The sequence below is a fragment of the Marmota marmota genome, unplaced genomic scaffold, assembly GCF_001458135.2.
Source record: "Marmota marmota marmota unplaced genomic scaffold, marMar, whole genome shotgun sequence".
Classification (NCBI taxonomy): domain Eukaryota; kingdom Metazoa; phylum Chordata; class Mammalia; order Rodentia; family Sciuridae; genus Marmota; species Marmota marmota.
The window spans coordinates 44,675,797-44,699,942 of NW_026000016.1; the positions used below are offsets into that span (position 1 = coordinate 44,675,797).

Genomic DNA, 24,146 nt, shown 5'->3' on the forward strand with positions numbered 1-24,146 from the left:
TATATTATATATATATATATATATATATATATATATATATAATATATATATGTACACATATATATACACATACATATATATACATACACACTTATATATTCATATGATACATATATATGTGTATGTATATCCTTGTTTTGTGTGAGTTTCTGTTTAAAGACAGCTTATTTAATATATTTGATTAACACTGAATTCATGATCTGTGGCATTATAATTGCATATCTGAATGAAGCTTCTGTAGCATACTTCATTTCTCCACAAAGCAGCCTTCTTGTGCTTAGAAACTGTAGACACAGTTTAACAGTATTTGTGGGCCCATTTTAAATAGTAAAATCATCAACCAAAAGTTTGCCAAAAAAAGTTCACTAAATAATATCATGGATAGGACCCTTGGTTAGTCTGAGAGCTAAAGCCAGAATGCAGAGCATGGCTTTATTCATCCTTAGCTGGGAAGGTGCCCTTAAAACAACTCCAATTTTTTTTTAGCTAGGCACAGTGGCACCACACCTCTAATCCCAGTAACTCAGGAAGCTGAGACAGGAGGATCAGAAGTTTGAGGCCAATCTCAGCAACCTTTTGTGACCCTCTCTCATGAAAAAAGAAAGAAAGAAAGAGAGAGAGAGAGAGAGAGAGAGAGAGAGAGAGAGAGAGAGACTGGGGATGTAGCTCAGTGATAAAGTGCCCCGGGTTCAGTACCCCCCTCCCCCCCCAAAAAAAAGCAACTCAAATTTTTTTATATTCTGGGAATGCACCAAATCATTATGAATATGCTACATCTATTGATTTTGGAATTAGGAAATAAATTTGAGCAAGTAGGCAAATTCTGAAACATTGAATAGGAAGAATAATAATTGATTGTATTCTACTTTCCAAGTCACCTTGTTACCTGGTAAGTTTCAGTGCCTGAGTTCTGACAGGCAGCATTAGCCACCCCACCTGAGGGCCTGAGGCACCATCAAAGCATCTAAAGTGTGCTTATCAGGCAACCTGGACCGAGTGTTGTGGGACAACAACTCTCAGGAACTATTTACACAGCATCAACACTGTATTGGGTATTTTAAGTACTCTAGAGATGGTTTAAAGTGTACAGGAGAATGTATACTTCAAATAGGTTATATGCAAATGCTACAACATTTTATATAAGGAACGTGAGCATTCGTGGATTTGGGTATTCACAGGGTGGTGGGAAGCTGAATGGGTGTCCTGGAACCAATCCCCACAGATACTAAAGAACAGCTGTATTAATTTGGCTTGAGTGGAAAAGGTTGGGAAGACACCATACTTTACATTTTACAGGTGTGTGGAGGGCACAGGAGCAATGTGAAGGAATATGCAGTATGTGCCTATCAGGCTAGGAGGCAGTTCTTTTACTTACTCTGAAGATGGTTGACTTGAGACCTTGCATGTGCCCACTGCTCTGGCCTTAGAATGGTGTAGCAAATGCCTTCCCGTTTTTAATTATCCTTGCAGTGCAACTCCTCACTACCCCTACCCCAGCCCCACCTCATGGCACCTCCCTCTCCCTTTCCAGGGTGGATTCCTTCCGCGCAGGTGCGGAGGGCCGAGGTCGCAGCGCCTTTCCTCGCCGCCGCCCCACTCACTACACTGTGACGGTGCCAGATTCCTGCTTCTCCCCGAGCAAGCCCCCGCTGCCCCACCCCGCCTGTCACTCCTGCTCCGAAGACAGTGGCTCTGATGTCTCCAGCATCTCCCACCCCGCCTCTCTGGGCAGCAGCAGCCCTGACATCTTTGTTAGGCCTCTCTGTCTACCTGAGCCACCCCGCCACCACGGGTGGGGCCCGGCCTGTGGCAGAGAGCTGGCCACCCACTACCCCAAGCTGCTGCTGCCCCCTGGCTACTTGGCGGCAGGGCGGTATGTGATGGTGACCGAGGGCCACCTGCCGCCGGGCGAGTGGGAGCTGTGTCGCGCCGCCCTGGGGCCTGCTTACGAGGAGGAGGGCGCGCCGCTGCGCTACCAGCGCCTGGTGCCCTCCCACAGCCGCATCGTGCGCACGCCCTCCCTGAAGGACAGCCCCGCAGGCCGCGGGCTCAGCAAGGCCGCCGTCTCCGAGGAGCTCAAGTGGTGGCATGAGCGGGCTCGCCTCCGGAACAGTCGCCCCCAGTCGCTGGACCGCCAAGGGGCTTTCCGGGTCCGGAGCCTGCCCCCCGGGAGAGAGGGCTTCGGGCGAGCCCTGGTGCCCCGGGCACAGGTATGGACCTGAGGCCCGAGGGGCGGCTGGCAGGGAAGGGCTGCCTTCTAACGGGTCCAAGAATGGAAAATCCAACTAGCTGCCTAGTGGCGAGGTGATTCCCAGCTGGGAGGATCAGGCCCTAAAGAAAAACATTTCCTCTTGGCTTTGGAAGACACTCCGCTTCCCTGCGGCGCCTGCTAATTTTGCCTGCCACTTCTAGCTCCAGAGCACACACCGCTTAACGATGATCCCGCAAGATAACTGAGGCCTTTTTCCCCCCTAATGGCTCCACAGATGATCCACAAAGCAGATAAGCTTCTTTGGAATCAAAAGTCTAAGCCAAATTAGCCCCTGAAAAGTCCCGACTTGAGGACCTGGGACAAAGGAAGAGTCTGGAAATGAGTTTGTGGAAACTGGAACCTGTGATTGCCTGACATCAAGTTCCTCCCTGACTCCCCTTCACCGCAGCACTCTGAGAAGCTGGTGGAGTCAAGAGTGGAGACCCTCTAGCTAGACGACCAGGCTCAAATTCCAGTCCCACTATTTACAAGCTATATGGTTGAACAGATTACTTAACCCCTTTGAGCCTTTGTTTCTTCCTCTGGAAGATGGGAGTAATTTAAAAAAAAAAAAAAAACAAAAAAACAAAAAACACCTTATCTCATAGGACAGTTTAGAGACCAAAATGATTAGGGCAATGCACAGCTAATATCAGATAAGTGACAGTGTTATCTGGGCCTCTCAGAGGCCAAGGACCAGGTCAGGGGGCTGTATATAGGTGAGAACATGCTGATATCGGTCTGAGAGCAATCTTGCTCTCCATGGACCCAGTTTCTTCATTCTGGAAGTGGCATAGTATGCATGAATCCTTTCTTTATGCTCCCTCCCTGGTACCAAGGGCTCTGCAGGGGATGTGCCGCTTCTTTGAGACCCCAGATTCCCAGCAGCACAGCTGCGTGCACCTCCCCATCACCAGTTCTTTGGGCTGCAGCTGCTATCCCAGGTTGGGTAGTACCCTGGCCCAGTCCCAGACTGCACCCTCCTGCTGATGGGCTGTTCCATTCCTGCAAGTTCAGACATGTCCTTGGCTAGGCCTGGCCCATCCCAACCTGCCAGACAGGGAGGGTGATGAAAAGTGAGCTCAGGAAAGGGCAAAGGAGGAGGTCAGGGTGCCAGTCACACTCCAAAGGAACCTGGAGTGGCAAATGGGTAAAGAGTGGTTCCTGGGAAATATAGAGCCTCCTGAGGAGGCAGCCCCTGGTCTGTGTCCTCAAGGGATAGGATGCTGTAATGGGAGTTGATGTCCTGACACTTCCACGTGCTTCACACCCACTTGTCCTTTCTTCCTTCCCCTGGCAGGTGCCCACAGTGTGTGTGCTCCGGAGATCGCCTGAGGGGGCCCCTGTGCAAGTCTTCGTCCCTGAGAATGGAGAGATCATCAGCCAGGTGTAGCTGTGCTCTGAATGCCTCGGCCACCGCTGGAAAAGACTTTTTCTGTGGCGGAGCTGGGGCTGTGACCCCTAACCCTTGAGTGCCTCCTCCAGCTCCCCCACCCCCATCGCAGGCCGATGACCTGGAGCTGAGACCTTTCTTTCTTTTTTTTTTTTTACACAAGTTTTTTCAGACGCTCTGACCTAAGGATTTATATCTGTGATTTGTCATCAAGGTCCCTGTAATATGATGATGCTTTAGCCCCCATAGTCTAGCCTCTTGGACTTAAGACCTTGCCTGTCTGCTGATAGAATTTGTCTCCTTATGCAAGACAAGTGGCAGAGAGGGCCACTTTGCGGAGTCCTCAAATGATCTGTGCCCTGTTTCTGAGAAGAAACAGTTTCTGGCCCTCCTGTTCCCCTTATTGCTGGAGGCTGGACACGGCACAGGCTTGTGTACAGGACTTTCCCTAGTTTTCCAGGTCTCTGGGTAACCATAAACTGGGAGACTCCTTCTCCCTTTATAATGTGCTCTGTGATGCACACCGAATGGCCCGTGAAAGGTCGGTATATCCTGATGGAGTTTTGTCTTCCTGGATCCTACAATTTTCCTGATCCCATAAATCTCCTTTAGGGACCCCAGTCACTATCCTCACTTTATGCCCTTGGCTCCCTGACCTCTGAGCCTTAAATTTTCGGCTGTATCAGATTGTAGCATGAGAGGCGAGGCTGGGGGCTGGCCTGCTCTGGTGGTTGGTGAGGACCAGCTCACCCCGGAACAATCACTCCTGGACATCAACAGGACATCAACAGAGCTGCTGTCCCACTCCTCCCTCTCTCATCTTTTCATCATAGTCCCAGAAACCAATACCTGTTTACAAATCTTTATGGAAAGACACCACTTTTGGGGCACATTCAGGACCAGGCAGCTTTGCTTCTGTTTTGGGAGTCTCTGTACACACATGGGAGATGCTGGATTGTTGAGAGAACATTGATAAATTGACCCAGTTGCTGAGACAGAGAGATCCTGGTAGCTGCCTGAGCTTAAGACCACTGACAGTCCCTGAGTTCTCATCCGAGGGCCTCCTTTGCTGTCTGGTTGGATACCCAGGTACACATCTTGCCTCAATAAGAAAGCAACTGGAAGGGGGGAGGGGCAGAGGAGCTGCATTTCTGTTTCTCCTGCACAGAATGCTCCCCCGCGAGTTCCCTGGCTTGGAACAGGGACTGTGATTATAGCAAAAGACTCCAAGAACTTTGATGCCCAACCCCAAAGGTGCAGTTCTCCCACAGGAGAAACTGGTGTAGCAGATTGCACAAGGGTGCTGAGCTGCTTAGGGACAAATGAGGATGGCCATCATAGGAATGTGGGGGAACACACAAAGCAGTTCTTCCTGTGCTCTTAGTGCATCCTGCTGTTGTCCCTACCTTGGGGTCCACTTCCCCCCATTATGTTTGAATGCCCTACGTTGGCTTGTCCCTAGCCCCTTTCTCCAATGTATAGCTTACCCCCTCTCCCCTGCACCTCCCTGTGTCTTCCCTGAAGCCTTGAGCTTCCCAGGCTGAGCTAGGAGACCTCTGAGCATCCTTGATAGTAACTTATTGGTCCTTCATAAAACCTCTGATGCAGTGCAAAGTGGCCTGTCCTCAGCTGCAGGGCTGGAACTGTATGGGTTTTAGTGCCAAATACATCAATAAAGTCTGTGCTTTGTGATTGGCTCTACTGAGGATGAAGGTGTTTTTTGTTTTTTTTTTTTTTTGTGTGTGTGTGTGTATGCTGAATTTCCTGAACACAGGCTGTACCCAAGTCTCCCAGAGTGTCTGCCCAAGGTGGCTAAGTTGCCTGGCCTCTCCAGCTGGTCTGACCAGGTCCCTGGGGAGTGGATGGGATGGGTGGGGTGAAAGGAAAGTTCACACACTGCTTCTGTGACTGACAGGAGGGCAGCCAGCACAACCCTTGTCAAAGCTTCGAAGTTTTGCTCTGGGCCCTGAGGATCTGGGCTCTAGAGTCACTTCCTCAATAAGGATCTGGCTTTGTGACAGCCTCAGGTCTGGCTTGAGCTAGGCAGGGTAGGAAATGGTTAGAGATGAATGTGGCCAAGTTTCCAGCTCTTCCAGGCTGTTCTGATACTCTTGGCTGCCCAGAGCAGAAGCCTCTGAGAAATATCCACTTCCCTGTGACTGGAACATGCCTTCCCAGGGTGGTGAGGAAGGGCTCTCCACAAGCCCCTTCTCACCAAAGTGTCCACAGGTCTCCCTCCACCAGGGGACCACAAAGGTGGGGGTGGGAGCTCCAACTGGGATCACTTCTGAGGTTGCCCTGTAGGGGCCGCCATGGATCTGGGAGCACAGCGCCCCCTGGAGCCACAGTACCTGGAAGAAGCCTGTGCCCATGATCTGAGGTGCCCAGTGTCAGGTAAAAGCGGTCTCTGCTTGCCTGTCCCTTTCCACAGCCATTGAAGGGCAGGGCACGAAGGGCTAGGCAGATGGCTGTGGGCAGAGATGACTCTAGCCCAATCCTGGGTGCTTGGCCCTGGAGACCATGAGAATTTGTGGGTTTTAGGGGCCCAGCTCACTTAGGCCTGGGGTGCCCCATGTGGGAGGTTGGCAGGCTGGGAGGGTAGATAGCTCCCAGGTCTCTGGAGGAGTTGTGGGCATTCTGATCTCAGAGCCGAACATCTTGGATGATGGGGGTTGGGGGCACTTGATTTTGTATTTTATTTGCTTATTTTGCTATGCTGGGAATTAAATAAGGGCCTCACACATGCTAGGCAAGACCTCTACCACTGAGCTGCATTCTCAGCCCTTGATTTTGTATTCTAGACAATTGTTATAAGTTAGGCTCAGGGAGATTTTGACTATCAGGAAGTTCTCAGGGATGATCTGTGTGAGGAGGCAGCTCCCCAGCAAGACCCTTAAAAGAGCTGAGTGTGGTGGCACATGCCTGTAATCCCAGCAGTTTGGGAGGCTGAGGCAGGAGGATTGTGAGTTCAAAGCCAGCCTCAGCAACTTAGTGAGGCACTTAGCAATTCAGTGAGACCCTGTCTCTAAATAAGTTATTAAAAAGGACTGAGGATGTGGCTCAGTGGCTAAGCACCCCTGGGTTAAATCCCTCCCCGCCCCTAAAAGGCTGTGGACTAATAGAGACAAGGGAGGGCCCCACAGCAAAGCTTTTTTTTTCCCCCTTCACTGAAGATTGAACTCGGCTTGCTCTGTCACTGAGCTCCATCCCCAACCTTTTTTATTTTTTATTTTGAGACAGGGTCCCACTAAGTTACTGAGGCCAGCCTCGAACTTGCAATCCTCTTGCCTCAGCCTCTGCAGTCACTGGGGTTGCAGGCATGTGCCGCCACACCTGACACTAGCAAGGCTCTCCTAAAAGTAGCAGCCAGCCATGGGTTGTGCCAGTTTAGGGACCCAATTGAGCAATAGTTTATTCTTGGTTCACAGTCAGATTTCCCTGGGTCATGTCTGAGAGGGGCAGACCACCTGTGGGGAACTTCTGCTCCCCTCCCATAGGGCAGAAGTGGGATTATGAACTTGGGGACAGAAGTCTTTAAGAGGAGGGGCTTCTGGATTTTACCTTAAGACTCCCAGAGGCAGAGGGATGGTTAAGATGAGCTGGAATCTCCCCTGAGGCAGATTTTTCCATGCAGGGAGATCCCTGAATGGAAGGCTACTGGGCATGTAGGGATGAATCAGGGCTCTCCAGAGGGTCCTAGATCTTCCCATAGGAAAGAAAGGAGAACCTGGCAGAGGTACCCAGCATGGGCACTGCTCAGCCAATTCCTTTTCCCATAAATGACCAGGCTGCCTCCTGTGGCTTCACCTTCAAGTGCAGACGCTGCATCTCTAGTTGCTGCTGCCCGTGCGTGCAGATGAATCCACATCACAGCAGGTGAAAATCAACCAGAGTAACCTTTGAGTCATCGTTTTTACAGGACTCTTGGAAGCCAGACATATCAGGTGAGGCTGTCTCTCAGATAACTGCAGCCGCTTAAAAGTGGTGCTTCTTGCTTGGCCCTTGTTTGAAATGTCACTTAATGTCCTTTTCCATAGCTCTAATCTCTGCAGGCCTATCCCTTTTTCAGGTTTGCCTCCATGTGTTGTCTGAGACTTTGGGTGAAAACCCACCTGGCCGACAGGTGCTCATGAGGAGAGCCAGAACAGATCCTTAGATACCACCTCTATGCCAACAGCCCCCTAACTCATGATATTTATAAACCAGATATTCAGTCCCTGAATTCCAGGTTCATAAATCCAAGTGCCTATTAATGTCTGCACTTTGGTGCCTAGTAGGCCTCTCAAAATTAACATGTTCCAAACTGAACCCCTGCCTTGACTACCCAGCCGAGATCTGCTCCCTACATCAATAGAAAATCTTTCAAGTTTCTCAGGTTAAAAAAAAAAATGGGCTGGGGATATAGCTCAGTTGGTAGAGTGCTTGCCTTGCATGCACAAGGCCCTGGGTTCAATCCCCAGTACCACAAACAAACAACAAACACCCTTGACTTCTGTCTTTCTCTTATACATCTGGTCCATCAGCTATTCATATCGATCTTTAAATTAGATACAGAATTCTGACCCCTGGTGTGAACCACATGGATCTCTCCTCTGGGTTACTTTCACAGTCTCCTAATTGGTCTCCTTGGGGGAATTTAATTCACTGAAGATCACTCCTTACATACATTGATATATTTAATTCCACATGAAAATAGGTACTGTCATCTTTCCCATCGTTCAAATGAGGAAACTAAAGTGGAGAGAGTTTAATGAAGTCAAAGAGCTGAGCTTTGATGTATCAAAGCAGTGTGATACTAGAGTGGTTGTGTTTAGCTCTTGGGCTTTGGCTTCAAACCCTATCCCAGGAGGCTCTTTGTCTGCTGGGTCATGAAGAAGGACCACAGCGTGAATCCAGGTCAGTTGCCAATATTGCTTTGGGTCCCAGTACTGCTGTCACCTTTGTTCTTCTGACTCCACTTGGGGTGGACAGGCTCTTTTCCTATCCTCCATCTCAACCTCTGTGTCTTTGCCATGGTCACTGCTAGGCTATACCACCCTAGTTGAAGAGGGAGACTCCAAGGTTTACTCAGGGTTTTAAGACCATTCATGACTAGGAATTTCAAAGCCAGTCTAGGTCATCAGCCCCAGAAATTTGTGACCACTGGGGGGTGACTTAAAGTTCTCTCCCTTCCCCATAGTCTTTCATCCCTGGCTATGTGTGATGCAAAAAAATCTCTTGAACCCCCATCTGGGTGCCTTTCACCTTGGCTTCTGAGGGTCACATGAGTGGAGCTGTGCATGCTCATACCTGAGAAGCAGGCTCTGGGATGGGGACCCATTCCAGCTTGGTGGTTTCTGAGCCTTCTTGGTGAAGGATTGGGGGAGGATGGCTCTGCCTTCCTAGCCCTCCTGACACAATCAGCTAACCTCCTCTCGACTACATCCTTTTTCAGGGTTGCGTGAATCAGAAAAAGAAGCCTATCAGTTGATACAGGAATGTCTAGGACAGGAGAATATGGTAAGGAATTCTCTGGAACTTTTTGAGAATTGAGGTCAAGAGTAGGAAAAAATGAGGACTCGTGCTTCCTTGGGTTTTGAGGACTAGTCCTGACTTGGAAGCCTCCTGAAATCTAGTCCTCGGTGCCTCTTGGTCTGGGGTAATCTTGATGGCCAGGCCATTAGACACAGGTGCTGGGGCTCTGGCCTTGAGCTCCCATCCTGTAGGATGGATCTTTCTTATAGACCCCTAGCTCCACTGTCCCCAGAGAGATACAGAGGAGACAGGACATTGGTGAGCACCTGTGCAGGCTGTGGGACACGGTGCTGAGGAAATCAGGGGTGCACTCTATCATTTGGCTTACTAGATATGAGTCTGGGCTGGGTGTGAGGGCAGAGCATGGGCCAAGGGCTGCAGGTGACTGGCTTATTGGTGGGAGTCTCTATATTCTCTCCTAGTCCTTGTTCGACAAACTGAATTTCCTCAGTGCTGTGGAGACTTTGAGTGGTGCTGTGCATGTCCAGGCAGACAGCAATATAAACAACTACTTTCCCAAAAACATCCTGGCCAGGAAAATTGAGGTAAGAAGGACCCTACCTCTTCTGGGATTTGGTCATCCAGGGTGGAGGATGACAGGACAGGCCCACCAACTGGTATCCCTCTCTGAGGGGAATTCTTGTTTCTTCCTGGCCCTTCTAGTCATTGATCCTGGAAGAACCCATAGAGACCTTGGACAACTTCGTGCGTCAGAAAGCAATGCTCTGCACTGTGGCCTTGAGGTTCCTCCCCGGCTGTCACTCTCACATGGCCCTGAGGGCTCTGATGTTGAGAACGCTTGGATTGGGAAGAAGGACAAGTCTTGGGAAATTGATTTTGTGGCCGTGGGTGGCAGGGCCCCACGGTTACCACTTTGGCTGGCCTTTGGGGATGGTGGGACTGTTCTTTGATTTTACTATATGAAGACAGTCTAGGGATGTCCCCAACAACCAGGACCCTTCTTTCCTGGTAAGGGGGTCATTGAAAAGTAGTCCACTCTTTTCCTGTACCTTAGAGAGAGCCTCAGAGTAGGTTTTCCCAGAGGGTCCTGCAGACATGACCCAGTCTCTAACAGGATTGTGACCTTGTCTTTCCCCACCTATCCCACCAGCCAGCTGAATCCGTCATTCTACTTAGCCCAGAAGCTGGACCTGGCCAATGCTTGCATCTCCAGGGTGTTCCCTTTGCCACTCATCATGCCCAGCCTAGACCGAAAGGAGAGTGCTAGTCTCTACCTCCAGGTAATCCCCACCGTGGCCTCCTGCTGGAGATGTCCATGAAAGGATGTTGTCTTTGTGGTCACCTCCTGTACTCTTAGCTCCCTGGCCTTCCTGACCATAGAGCCCACGGTGGCTTGGTGATAATGATGCTCAGATCAAGGGCTGCCTGCCTTACCCTCACTTCTTCCCAGGGAGTGGCCTGGGATCCCATGCTAGTCACGTTCTCTCTCATAAGAGCTCACTTGACATCCTCCATCTTAGGAGGAGACAGTCTGATAATAAAACCCAAGATTCTATACCATAACTGGCCGGTAGATTGCCAAATCTTCCCAAGGATTTCTGGTTTTAAAAACAGAAGTAACTCAATCTAACAGAAGGGGTCTGTAATGGTAAGAATCCTATGGGGGCTGTCTGTTGGAGAGGCCTGCCCAATGCCTACATTTCACTGTTTGGCCTGCCATGTAGGCTGGGCCTGGCCTTGTCTTCAGTGGGGCCAAGAAAGGTCAACATCAGGGAAGATGGGAGAGTAACTGGGTGTGAGAACGTCCCTGGAGTGCAAAGGTGAGCTGGCACCCCCTTCCTTTCTCCTGTGCATACCCATGTCTCCTCATTTGTCAGACTGTCCAGGCCTTAGATGACATGATGCAAGCTCTCGTGATGGACAATATGAAGCCTGACATGCTCATATTGCAAAACTTCCTGGAGGTAAGTGGCTATCGAAACAGGGCAAACCAAATCCTACGTTGTTTCTAGGTCTGTGTGTTTGGGAGCAAAAGAGAGGAATCTGATGAGAATCTGGATGTCTCTCTAGTCCAAAGATCATACCTTCTCAAACCTCAGCATGCCTAAGTGTGGCTTGAGGACAAATTCCTCTGTCTCCCCGCAACGTACTGTTCTGAGGATGGTGTTTTGAGAACCACAGTCACTAGGATGAGGACCTGTTTCCCTCCAGAATTGGGCGCACTGGAACTTTACTAGTTATACCATTTATATCCTTGCTGGGCTTTAATCTTTTTTAATGTCTCGTTATGTCTGTCCCCTCATCCCCATGCCCCACCCCCACCCCCCGGCCAGTGCAGTAACTGTAACTGCCTCATGGAAAAGACCTCAGTGCTCACGGATCCTGGCTACCTTCTGGATCCGGGCTAAGTTTTTAGTGTAGTGTCTCCAGGGAACACAAAGTACTACAGAGCTCTTCTTTAACTGTCTTTAGATCTTTTCAAATGCTCTTAGTTATCACAAGTCACCATCTCCTGAGGGTGGGCTTGAGTTGGAGAAATAGTCAAGAGTCACTGGAAACCAACTTTCGTGGACAAGATGGTAATCAATTAGGATTAAGTAATTTTGCATAAAACATTACATGTGACTACAAATAAAAAGACAAACTGTCCAGCTATCTTACAAAAAGACCTTGACCTGAGTTGTATCCAGAGGGGGAATTGATCTATATTTGGGAGAGTGACATAGTTCTTTGGAATGCATCATTTCTAGTATATTTGTTGAGAAGCATTTTTGTGCTTCCTAGGCAACCATTCCTGCAAGTGTAATAACAAATGCTCTGTTATTCTTGGAGTTCCTGGGGGATGGAGATGCTGAGCTCTGGTCCTGGTCAGGGTGGGGTCCTCAAGGGACCCATTATTGAGGTTCTCAGTCTCCAGAGATAAATGGTACCCTGCAAAAGCTGCCCTTGAGACATGGAGGTGTAGCTCAGTGGTAGAACAATTACCTGACATGTGTGAGACCCTGGGTTTGATCCCTAGCACTGGAAGGGAAGAAAAAAAAAAAGAACCACATGAAACCATTTCTAACATTTCATAGAAAATATTGGGGGAAATAGATTTATCTTGATAAACGAAATTTAAATGATGAAATAGATTATTTTCATATATAGCCAAATTTGAATTGAATTATATTCACTACTTTGAGGTAATTCTTTAAAAAAATCATGTACATATGTATTATAGACATAATTTTTTTTCTACAAAATTACATAATAGCATAATGTGTATCATTTATTTCATGGTTGATTTTGCATGGCAGGATTAGAAAGAGGGTCATTTTTGCAAAATATTTGAGGGCTACATATTTTTGTTCCCTAAGGAACTTCATTAAAAAATTTTTTTCCTGTATTTGTAGATGGACAACATGCCTTTATTTTATTGTTTATTTATTTATTTTTTTAATGTGTTGCTAAGGATGGAACCCAGTGCCTCACATGAGCTAGGCAAGTGCTTTGCCACTGAGCTACAGCCCCAGCCCATAACCTTCATTTTTATTCTTCATTTTTTCATCTTTTAATTTACATCCAGTATAATAATAATAATAATAATAATAATAATAATAATCTTTTTTCAGTGTGGAATTCTGCAGATTTTGAGAAATATAGTCATGTAACCACAACCATAATCAAGCTGTAAAGCACCCCTGAATCCCTCATGACTTTTTTTTTTTTTGTACCAGGGATTGAACCCAGGGGCACTCTACCATTTTGTTTTGTATCAAGGTCTTGCTAATTTGCCCAGGCTGGTCTCAAATTTGCAGTCTTCCTGCCTCAGCCTCCTGGGTTGACAGGATTATAGGAGAGTTCCATGGCACCTGGCTCCCAAGACATTTTGTAGTCAATTCCCTAACCTCAGCCTCTGTTTTGTCTCTGTAGTTTTGCCTTTCTATAAAAGCCTCTGAATAGAATTATACAGGATGTCACCTCTTGAATCTGTCTTCTTTCATTTTCATCTCATAACGTGCTTGAGATTTATCTATCTTGTTATGTGTATCAAGAGTTGGTTCCATGGGCTGGGGATGTGTCTCAAGTGGTAGCGCGCTCGCCTGGCATGCGTGCGACCCGGGTTCGATCCTCGGCACCACATACAGACAAAGATGTTGTGTCCGCCGAGTACTAAAAAATAAATATTAAAATTCTCTCTCTCTCAAAAAAAAAATTATAAAAAAAAAAAAGAGTTGGTTCCAGGGGGTGAGTAGGAGTGGGTGGGATTGTGGTTCAGTGGTAGAGCGCTTGCCTAGCATGAGTGAGGCACTGGGTTTGATACCTGGCACGGCATAAAAATAAATAAACAAATAAAATAAAGGTATTTACAACTAAAAAGTATTTTTTTAAAAAGAGTTCATTCCTTTTTTTTTTTTAATAGTACAGAGGATTGAACCCAGGGATTCTTAGCCAATGAGCCACATTCTCAGACTTTTTTATTTTTTATTTTGAGACAGTCTTACTAAGTTGTCAAGACTGGCTGTGAACTTGTGATCCTCTTGCCTCAGTCTCCCTATCTGCTGGAATCATGGGAGTACCCAATTGCACACGGCCTTGATGCATATTAGTATCTCTTTGTGTTCTGTTGACTTGTTTGTATTTTGAGATAGGGTCTTGATATGTTGTCCAGACTGGTCTCTAACTCCTAGCTAGATTCTAGGGATCCTCCCACTTCAGCCTGGGACAATAGGCAAGTGCTACCATGCTGGGCTCTTTCCTGTTTTTTTTTTTTTTTCAGTTTAAATTTTATTTTATGTGGTGCTGAGGATCGAACCCAGCGCCCCGCGCATGCCAGGCAAGCGCATCACCACTTGAGCCAGATCCCCAGCCCCTACTGGGTTGTTTTTAATGTTTGAATTTTGAAAGTACTTTATGTATTCTGGTCATAAATCTTTTGTCAGATATGTGATTTGCAGACATTCCCTCCCATTTTGTGGCTTGCCTTCTTTGCTTAACTGCCCTTCGAAAAGCAGCCCTTCTTCTTTTTATTTTTGGTACCAGGGATTGAACCCAGGGGCACTTAAGCGCTATGCACATCCCCAAGCCCTTTTTATATTTTATTTAGAGACAGGGTCTTGCTGAGTTGCTTAGGGCCTCACTAAGTTGCTGAGGCTGGCTTTGAACTCGTGATCCTCCTGCCTCAGTGTCCTGAGCTGCAGGGATTACAGGTATGCGCCACTGTGCCCGGCTCCATCTTCATTTAGATGAAGCTCATATTGTTAGTTTTTTCTTATATGGTTATGATTTTGAGGTGTTATCTAATAAATTTTTGCCTTATCTAAGGTCTCTCAAGAGAACTTGCCTTATCTAAGGTCTCTTTTCTTCTAAAAGCTTATAATTTTAGACCTTAAGTTAGCATCTGTGATTAATTCTGAATTAATTTTTTATTGGATGTTTGGTATGAATGGTGGTTCACTTTACTTTCTCTTTTTCCTTCCTCTTTCCCCTACCCTCCCCCTCTTTCTTCTTCTTCCTCCTCCTCTTCTTCTTCTCCTTTCTCTTCTTCTTTTGGTCTATGAAAGAAGAAAGAAGAAAGAGAAAGGCCCCTGTCATGCAGCTATGATACAGGACACACTTTTCCAAAAGTTTGCACCAAGCAAGTTACTTTCTATAAAATACTTACCTCTGTCTCTATTGTTATTAGTGTCCAAAAAAATCGTGACTCTGAATCTTATCCTTCAGAGACCACCCCACTCCTGCCCCTGGCCCAGTAGGTGGGGTTTGCATAGATATGCTTCTGAGAGAACACCACCTCCCCACCTTTTCCCCTCTCACTCGGCTTTGTAATTCGACCTTGAAGGTGTGGCTGTTTTTAAACATCCCTGTAGGAGGAGACTCAGAAGGTGATGGTGAAGTTCCAGAGACCCTTAAACATACCCTTGCTTTGCCAAGTTCATGGGTCTGTGCACTCTTGCACCTGCCACAGCTCCCTTTGTCTTTTGGCAGTCATGGATGTGGTCTCAAGACAAGGAAGGCAGGGAGCAGCACTCCCATGGAGATGTTGACCTGTCTCTTTGTTCCTATCCAGATCATCCTACCTTGGGTAACATTGTCAGACAAAGTGCACGAGCAGACCCGGGCCTTGGGCACTATTTCCCGGTTGCAAAGATTTATTTGCAATTTCCCTGAAGTGTTGGTGAGTGCTTGGAGTAGGGTATGAGGCAGACACAGGGGGCCCTGCTTCTCTGCCTGTGTGGCACCTGATTGAGCCCAGGGCTCATCAGGGGGTAACCAGAGAGCTGGCAGTCAGAGTGCCTCGTGCCTTTTTTTTTTTTTTGCATTAGTGCCTTTACTATTACAGTGAAACAAGTCACTTCTTTGTCTGGTTTGCCCTGAACCCACTTAACCAGCCACATCTTGGCCTTGTGGGGGACCTTGACCTAGATAGCTGGTTTGGGGACCCAGCTGCTCACTGACTAATGCGCTTGGGCCTCTGGCTGTCCCTTACCTGGGTGATGATTACAAAGGTTTTTCTTGGCCAGGACAGAGTGTGGAGCTAGGGATGGGAGGGCGCACATACAAGTGAATGGATTAGTGATGAGGAGGGGAAGGTAGGCTGGGTGGGTCCTGGTAGGGAGAGGCTTCTTTCTGGATGGTGGGGAGGTAACCAGTTTCTTCTTCCTGGCAGCATATGACGCTGTTCTCCATGAGCGGGAAGCTGATGGGCATCCTGGGCCTCATGTGCGTGAACTCCAACCAAGAGATCAGCATGGAGGCGTCAGAGGCATTGCATTACTTGTTCAAAATCCTTGCGCTTCAGAGAGGTAAGCCACCTGACTGCAGCTGTGGGGACCCACTGAGTAACAAGAGTCAGCAGCAAGCCATGTTGAGCGTGTGCCCATGTTCGGTCAGGCACCCGGCAAAAGGCAGTTTCCTCATGCAGAGGTGTTGGAGTAAATATGCCACATGGCCCTGAGACCAGGAAACCATTACAAGTAGATCTGGAAACTGTCTGGATGAGCTTCAGTCCTGTTGCTGATGTCCTAAACTTGCAGCCAGCCGCCTATGGGACCTCTTGGATTCTCAGAATTTCCTGGTTGTCTCATCCCTACTGCTAGGCAAGAGATTCAGAAAATAGGCACCCTTTCTCAAGGAACAAATTTAGGATCCTTAGTCTAGCCCCTCTCTGCCCTACGAATGCTAGAGATACAGATACATACACGGAAGTGCCAAGGGAATTTGCAAAATCTCCCCAAAAGAGTTTCAGGACCTGGCTTCTTGTGATTCGGTAGGGGAGCACTTTGCTCAGCACACAGGAGTGGGAGCGGTCCACATTCCCGCATGTGCAGGAGCAGTGGCTGAGAGTGGACCACATTGAGTCCCCAGCCACCTTCTCCCTCCACTCGCCGGCTTGGTGCTAGAGAACTCTCTCATTGTGTTGGACAAATGTTATTTCCCCCATTTAACTCTGTTCCTCTCTCTGAGGCTTGGAGGGACAACAGGAGAGTTTGTCTTGCTTTTTCCCTGTTAAGGGACTGCCCCCCTTAATTGCCATTTTTGATTGAAGGTGTAAAGCAGAAGATAGAGATTGTCCTGAGGGACTTACAGAAGAATTTCCGTGGGGAGTGGATGACCAGCCTGCAGGACCTCACCTTGGTAATCTTCACTTTCTGCTCTGCATGGGATGTTTAGGAGGGACATGTCCACAAGGAACAGGAGTCTTGGGGAGAGCTTATAGAGAGCCTGGGTGGGCCGCTGAGGAGTCATCCCCCACAGATGGGAGTGTCTGCAAAGTTCAAGTTCTCACAGACAGTGAGAACAGTTCTCACAGACAGGCTGGAGGCATAAGGCCCAGTCCCCTAGCTGCACTAGAGTCGACTGAAGTTTGAGGTCATAAGTCGAGTGTCTAAAAAGAAGCATTATCTCGGAAGGGCGCAATGGTTCATGCCTGTAATCCCAGTGGCTCCAGAGGCTGAGGCAGGAGGATCATGAGTTCAAAGCCAGCCCCAGCAACTTAGTGAGGCCCTAATCAACTCAGTGAGACCCTGTTTCTAAGTGAAATATGAAAAAAAGGGCTGGAGATGTGGCTCAGGGGTTAAGTGCCCCTGGGTTCAATCCTGGGTACCAAAAAAAAAAAAAAAAGCATCACCAACCTGGCAGATTCCACCTGCAGATTGTCTCCAAGTGCCTTGACTTGTGGCCTGGCTTTAGCTCTGTTCCTCAGCAAGGGTGTATTGATTGTCTTAGGCACGATGTCCTCAGGTTCAGTCATTCAAGTCATTCCAGCCAGAAATCCAGGAGAACAGTCCTTTGTTCTCTCCTCTCGTGCTCTCCACATCCAGATCTGCCTCCTGCACAGCTCTCAAATCTACTCCCTCTGCCCAGCTGCACCCTGGCTATTCTGATTTAGTCCACCTGCATCTCTTCCCTGGGTCATTGACGCAGCCTCTTACTTACCTATTGCCCCTGTTTCCAGCCACACCCCATCACACCATTTCCTATGCTACACTCAGAAAACTATTTCTAAAATACAAACTGCATCATGTTATTCCCCTTGGACTATGCACTAACTTCCTATCGTACTTACTAAAGTCTGACATTCCTCCGGAGCTGGTGCCTGCTTTAACCGTCCTGCCTCATCCTGTCTCAATTCTCCTTCTCCACCTGGCTCAGGTTCCTGAGAAGGACACAGTAGTTGGATAGATTTCCTCTCCATACAACTCCTTTGCACATTCTGTTCCCTCTGTCTGGAACTTTCCCCACTGATATGGACTCCAGGAAACCTTCTCTAACCTGCTCAGTCTAGCTTCAGTGCCCCCCATTTCTCACACTGCCCTGAAACTGCCTCTTTTGCTCGTTCTGACTGATGCTCAATCCCTTGAGGCCAAAGGCCTCAGTGTCCTGTTCTTAGTCACTCTCAGCTCCCGGCAATAGAACCAGGCACAGAGTTAGTTGGCACCACTATTGTTTGGGTGAAAATGACCTTCACATGGATGTGTAGAATCAGAGACAAGAGGCCTGGTTGCTTTAGGTAAGAGTTATCTTTGCTTGGGTAAACTCCCCAGAGGTCAGAATTCATTTCCTATAGACTTGTTTACCAATTGCATTCCAAATTCAAAATAGAAATGCCTTTGGCATTGTCCTCTGCACCACATTGTCTGGAGCAGTGTTTCTTCCCAGGGACTCAAAGAGGGTGGCATTCTGGAGCTTGACCTTACACCACAGAATAGCCAGACACAGGTGAGGGCCTACCTCCACTGGACCCTGGTTGGCAGGCCTTTCTGGAGGCCAGAGGCTTTGGGGCAATCCCAGAGTGAGATCCTGGCACTGTAAAGACAGCTGTTTTCCTTCAGTTCTTTAGGAAATACCTGACTCCCATGGAGAGAGCCGATGTGATCATGGTGGCCCTGGAGGCCATGATCAGCACCAACAGGCAAGACATCCTCGCAGCCTCCAAGGTGTTAAAGATGATCCTGAAGTACAGTATTCCAGAAATTGGGAAGGTAGCATCTCTGCTGGACTTAATGATTCAAGGTCTATTTAAGGATTCTTCCTTTCTGTGCTGTTTTGGGACTTTGTCTGTTTTATTTTCTACCAGCTTGAGTTGAAGGAATCTCAATCCTTTAACCCAAAGGGGAAAAGACTAAATGAAGACTAGTTTGCAGTTGTACAAAAGGGATTTTTCAGTGGCAAGAGGTGACCATCAGGCCTGAACTTCTACCAGGAAGGGAAGAATCGAGTCAAAGTTATAGCATAAGACTTCTCTGAGCTCTTAGGACCACAAGGGACCTCAGGCATCCCATCTGCTTCCTGACAGTGTTCATGGGTTAGGTTTGTAGATGGCTTCTTCACCCAGATGGGAGAATATACAGGGTCAAGGACAGGAGTAGATATATACAGGTATTCCTCAAATGACAATGGGAATATATTCCCATAAGCCCATCATAAATTTAAAATGCTAAAAGTCCAAAATGCATTTAATCCATTCAGAACATCCTGGCTTAGCACCACAGTGCACTGTGGAGTGTTGATTGTGTCCCTTTATGACCTGGTGGCTGATTGGCTGACTGATGGCTGCAGCTTGCTGCTATTGACCAGCATCAGGAAAGGGTAGCATTTCCCATATCACTATCTCAGGAAAAGAGGAACATTCAACATTCAAAGTACGGTTTCTACTGAATGTAAATCACTTTCATGCCATCGTCAAATTGAACTATCATATCCAGGACCACGTGTGTGTGTGTGTGTGTGTGTGTGTGTGTATAAACTTACGAGACACTGACATGAATGTGAAGTGAAATAAAAAGACCCCTTTGTTTTACTGAGATTTAAAACAATCTTAGGGACTGATGGAGGTATTGTCATTCATTATGTGTGTTTTCTTTTTTCCACTTTTTTTTTTTTTGTGGTGCTGAGGATTGAACCCAGGTCCTTGTACATACGAGGCAAGCACTCTACCAACTGAGCTATATTTCCAGCCCTCTCCACTTTTTTTAAATTTTATTGGTGCATTATAGTTGTAAATAATAACGGGATTTGTCATTACATATTCGTACATACACACACTATAATCCCTCCCCAGCACTTCCCCCTCCCTCCTCACCTCCCACCCTCTGGTTCCTTTCCTCTGTTCTACTGAGGATTCACTGTCATTTAAATGGCCCAACCCACACCTCTCTGCAGCTCATGACACTTCCATGGCAGTTCCTGTTAGCAGTTTCTGGATCTCAGCCTGTGTACTTTCCAGGCCTAAAGTCAGTACAGACTACTGATGAGTCCTTAGGGTGGACACCCCAGGTCAACTCCGACTCCTGCCGGACTCTTGGAATCCCTTGTAGAGCCCGCTGGCCCATGAGCAGCCAGACTCTGCTGAAAGCAGTATCGATAAGCTCATTACTTTAAATTGTAGCTCATTTATTGCAAACTACTTATTTTTAAAAAATATTAATTATTTTTATTTGATAAAATTATATATGTTTATGGTATGCAACATGATTTTTTTGTGTGTGGGGGGTGTATACTGGAATTGAACTCAGGGGCACTTAACCACTGAGCCACATCCCTGCCGCAGTCCGGCTGCAGCAAAATAACCGGGGGGTGACGAACAACTTGTGTAGATTGATACAGCAGGAGTGGAAGCCGTTTATTGTAGGACAGGAGGGGTAATTATCCATTCCACACAGCTTATCTTAATTAACATAAACTAGATACAACAGTCAACCAATAAGGAATCTCCACACTTAATGGCTCGCTGGCATTACTTCACAAACCACTCCCTCTGGCAAAATGCCAGGCGCCATCCAGACTTGTTTACAGACTCTAACACATCCCCAGACTATTTTATTTTTTATTTTGAGATAAGGTCTCACTAAGTTGCTTAGGACCTCGCTAAGTTGCTGAGGCTGACCTTGAACTTGTGATTCTCCTACCTCAGTCTCCCTGAGCTGCTGCAATTACAGGTGTGTGCACCATGCCCAGCTCATGATGTTTTGATATATATACATTGGAGAATGGCTAACTCAAGCTGATTACCTACCCATAGATAGCCTACTATCTATGAGAACTTGAACTTTGGAGATAACTCCCATTAATTCACATACTTTTTTTTTTTTGGATGAGAACATTTAACATCTATTCCCTTAGCATTTTTTAGTATGTAATACATTATTATTAACTAGTCACCGTGTTCTATAACAGATACACTGCACTTTTATTTCTCTTAAATGAAATTTTGTTCCCTATGACCAACATCTTTCCCCCACCCTCACCCCCGCCCCAGCCCCTGGCAACCACCATTCTCTTCTCTGCTTCTGTGAGTTCAGTGTTTCATATTCCACATGTAAGGGAGATAACGTAGTGTTCGTCTGGCTTTTTCCCCTTAGCGTAATGTCCTCCAAGTTCACCCATGAAGTTCAAATGGTGAAGTTCCTTCTTTGTTGACTGGATAGTATTCCATGGAATGTGTACACCACATTTTCTTTACTCCTTCTTCTGTTGAAACACACAGTTGTTTCCATATCTTGGTTATTAGGAATAGTGTTGCCATGGACATGGGGGTACAGATGTCTCTTCAACAAATTGACTGGATTCTCTTTGGTTGTAGACCCAGTAAAGGGACTGCTGGGCCATCTGGTAGTCTTATTTTTAATTTTTTGAGGCCCTTCCATACTATTTGTCACAAAGCTGTATCAATTTATGTTCTCATCAACAGGGTATAAGGGTGAGTTGCTTTTAAGAAGTTCTATCTTTTGGTGAACTGAAATCTACACGCCCATAGTTTGCAATCCCTGTCCTAACTTTGCCTACTGGGGTTTTGAAGAATTCAGTTAATATTCAGATTTCACTAATACGAGGTGCCAAGCACTGTGCTAGCCTCATTTACATGCTACTTTATTAATCCTTACAACAGGTTTGTGAGGAAGTAATGGTTTCACTTTCAGAAATGGGGACAGCTCAAAGAGGCGATGAGCCTTAGTAACGGAAGTTTATTGAGCAGCTATTATGTGACAGGTACTATTCCAACCACTTTAGAAGTGTTAACTCAGAACCACTTAGGTAGGTAAAATTGTTCTTATTTTCTGAGGACATGAATTGCAGGGAGGATGAAAACCCAGCCTGAGGTTCCCCGGTAAGTTCAGAGATGAAATTCAAATTCAAGGGGTATGGTGAGTCCAGGGTCCATACCGTTCACTATGAAGCTGCCTCTGTGCCACACACCAGTAAACTGCAAGGACTACCCTTCCCTTCCTCCTTAATAGTCCTTAGATTTTTGAAGGCAAAAATCTGACTTCCTTTCTCCAAGTCACTCACCCTCAGCCTCATCCTTCTTTCTTCATGATATGGCTTCCAAATGAGGTCAAGGTCATCTTTCCCTGGCTGCTATTTGCTCCTCTTAAATTCAAAGGGATCAGGTGGTCCAGGGCAGAGTGCAGCAGGACAGTGACATCCTCTCTCCACTCTATGTACATGTTGTGTGCAGTCCCACACCCTGTGCGGGTGCCTGCACCGAACTGGCGGTGTGCGTTCAGAAAGAACCTCCTTTCCTATCATTTCAGGTGTCGGAAATCATCAAGTACATTTACTTCCACATGTACCACATCACAGAGTCCACCACCCAAAGCACCATCAGGAGGATCCTTTATCTGCTGGTCCAGTCCTACACTGATGAGGTTATCCTGACGCTGTTTAAGATTATGGATGAGTCACAAAAGTAAGTGTCATTCACTGCAGTGTTCAAATGTTCACATCTTTTACCTATTTCCCACCTCCTCTCTCTTTTTGGTACCAGGGATTGAACCCAGAGGTGCTCAACCAGAGCCACACCCCCAGACTTTTTTATATTTTATTTAGAGAAAGAATCTCACTGAGTTGCTTAGGGCCTCACTAAGTTGCTGAGGCTGGGTTTGAACTCACAATTCCCCTGCCTCAGCCTCCTGAGCTGCTGGGATTATAGGCTGTACCACTGTGCTCAGGTCCTTTACCCATTTCTCAACTTTTTAAAAAAATTAAATTATTTATTTATTCTAATCTAATAGATTAGTTTGTTTTCTTATTGAGAGTTCTTTTTGTATTCTGCATGCAAGCCTTTGGTCAGAGACATAAGTTTTCAAACATTTTCCCCATTTTGTGGATTATCTTCTTATTCTCTTAAGAGTATATATTTTTTTAATATGGTAAAGTCCAATTTATCTTCTTCTCCCTGTATTGGTCATATTTAAGGTCACAGAGATTTCCTCCCATGTTTTCTTCTAGAAATTTTATACTTCCGTGTTTTATGTTTATGATTCATTGTTAGTTTTTTCTTATAAAGTGTTAGGAATGGGTTGAGATTCAGTTTGTTGTACATAGCTGTCTGATTGTTCTAGCACCACTTGTTGAAGACACTAACCTTTCTCCATTGAGTTGCTTTTGTACTTCCATCAAAAATCACTTGACTATATTTGTGTAGGTCTATTTATGAGCTCTCACTTTTGTTTCATAGATCAATCCAGTTTATATCTTAAGTCTTGGAATCAAGTAGTATAAATTCTCCAATTTTGTTACTCTTTTCTAAAATTGTTTTTCCATCTAAATTTTGTAATTTATACGGTATTATTATTTGTTTTAAAAAATATTGGTGGTATTTTTTGAAAGAGATTGTGTTGTATTTTGATAAATATGAGGAAAATTGTCATATTTATAATATTAAGTCTATGATCCATGAATGTGTCTCTCCATTTACATTTTAAAAATTTCTCTCATCCCTCCTTTGTATTTTTCAGCATATATATCTTGCAAATAAATGTTAATTAAGAATGTTAGTTCTAGGGCTGGGGTTGTGGCTCAGTGGTAGAGTGCTCTCCTAGCACATGCAAGGTGCTGGGTTTGATCCTCAGTACCACAAGAAAGGAAGAAAGGAAGAAAGGAAGGAAGGAAGAAAGGAAGGAAGGAAGGAAGGAGGGAAGGAAGGAAGGTATTTTTAAAAAAGAATGTTAGTTTTATATCTAAGTATTTTCTATGCAACTGTAAATAGCAATTAAATAATATTTAAATGTTTCAATAGTTTATTACTAGTATATATAAATAACATTGATTTTTGTAAATTGACCTTATATCCTGCAATCTTGCTAAACTTATTAGTTGTTGGAGCTTTTTTTGTAGATTCATTGGGATATTCTACATAGAAAATCATGTCACCTATAAATAGAGAGAATGTTTAGTTTTTTCTTTCCAGTTTATATTTTTTTTCTTGTTTTATTGCACTAACTATGACTCCTAGAAAAATGCTAAGTAAGAATAGTGAGGGTAGACGTCTTTGCCTTCTTCCCCATCTTACAGAGAATTTTTCACCATATAGTATGATACTTTTTTTTTTTTTTTAAAGAGAGAGGGGGAGAGAGAGAGGGGGGAGGGAGAGAGAGAGAGAGAGAGAGAGAGAGAGAGAGAGAGAGAGAGAATTTTTTTAATATTTATTTTTCAGTTATCGGCGGACACATCATCTTTTTGTATGTGGTGCTGAGGATCGAACCCAGGCCGCACGCATGCCAGGCGAGCGCGCTACCGCTTGAGCCACATCCCCAGCCC

General features: G+C 46.1%; 2 protein-coding genes and 1 non-coding gene across 5 annotated transcripts in view; all 3 read left to right on the top strand.

The window, feature by feature from the left end:
• The window catches only part of Inava (innate immunity activator), a 21,525-nt gene extending 16,175 nt beyond the window's left edge, over positions 1-5,350 (top strand). For all 3 annotated transcript variants that reach the window (XM_048809617.1, XM_048809618.1, XM_015483808.2), the window contains 2 exons: positions 1,532-2,210; positions 3,552-5,350. In XM_048809617.1, the coding sequence (XP_048665574.1) occupies positions 1,532-2,210; positions 3,552-3,644 (772 nt within the window). In that variant the 3' untranslated portion in view covers positions 3,645-5,350. The remainder of the gene's footprint in view (positions 1-1,531; positions 2,211-3,551) is intronic.
• Positions 5,351-5,956: 606 nt separating this feature from the next.
• The window catches only part of LOC107140330 (maestro heat-like repeat-containing protein family member 7), a 45,862-nt gene continuing 27,672 nt past the window's right edge, over positions 5,957-24,146 (top strand). The window contains exons 1-11 of the mRNA XM_048809017.1: positions 5,957-6,038; positions 9,079-9,143; positions 9,581-9,703; positions 9,822-9,901; positions 10,270-10,399; positions 10,997-11,083; positions 15,172-15,279; positions 15,772-15,907; positions 16,651-16,739; positions 18,437-18,586; positions 22,139-22,293. Coding sequence (XP_048664974.1) covers positions 5,957-6,038; positions 9,079-9,143; positions 9,581-9,703; positions 9,822-9,901; positions 10,270-10,399; positions 10,997-11,083; positions 15,172-15,279; positions 15,772-15,907; positions 16,651-16,739; positions 18,437-18,586; positions 22,139-22,293 — 1,205 coding nt within the window. The remainder of the gene's footprint in view (positions 6,039-9,078; positions 9,144-9,580; positions 9,704-9,821; positions 9,902-10,269; positions 10,400-10,996; positions 11,084-15,171; positions 15,280-15,771; positions 15,908-16,650; positions 16,740-18,436; positions 18,587-22,138; positions 22,294-24,146) is intronic.
• Trnaa-ugc lies at positions 8,039-8,112 on the top strand. Its single transcript has one exon. It is a non-coding gene; the product is annotated as a tRNA-Ala (tRNA).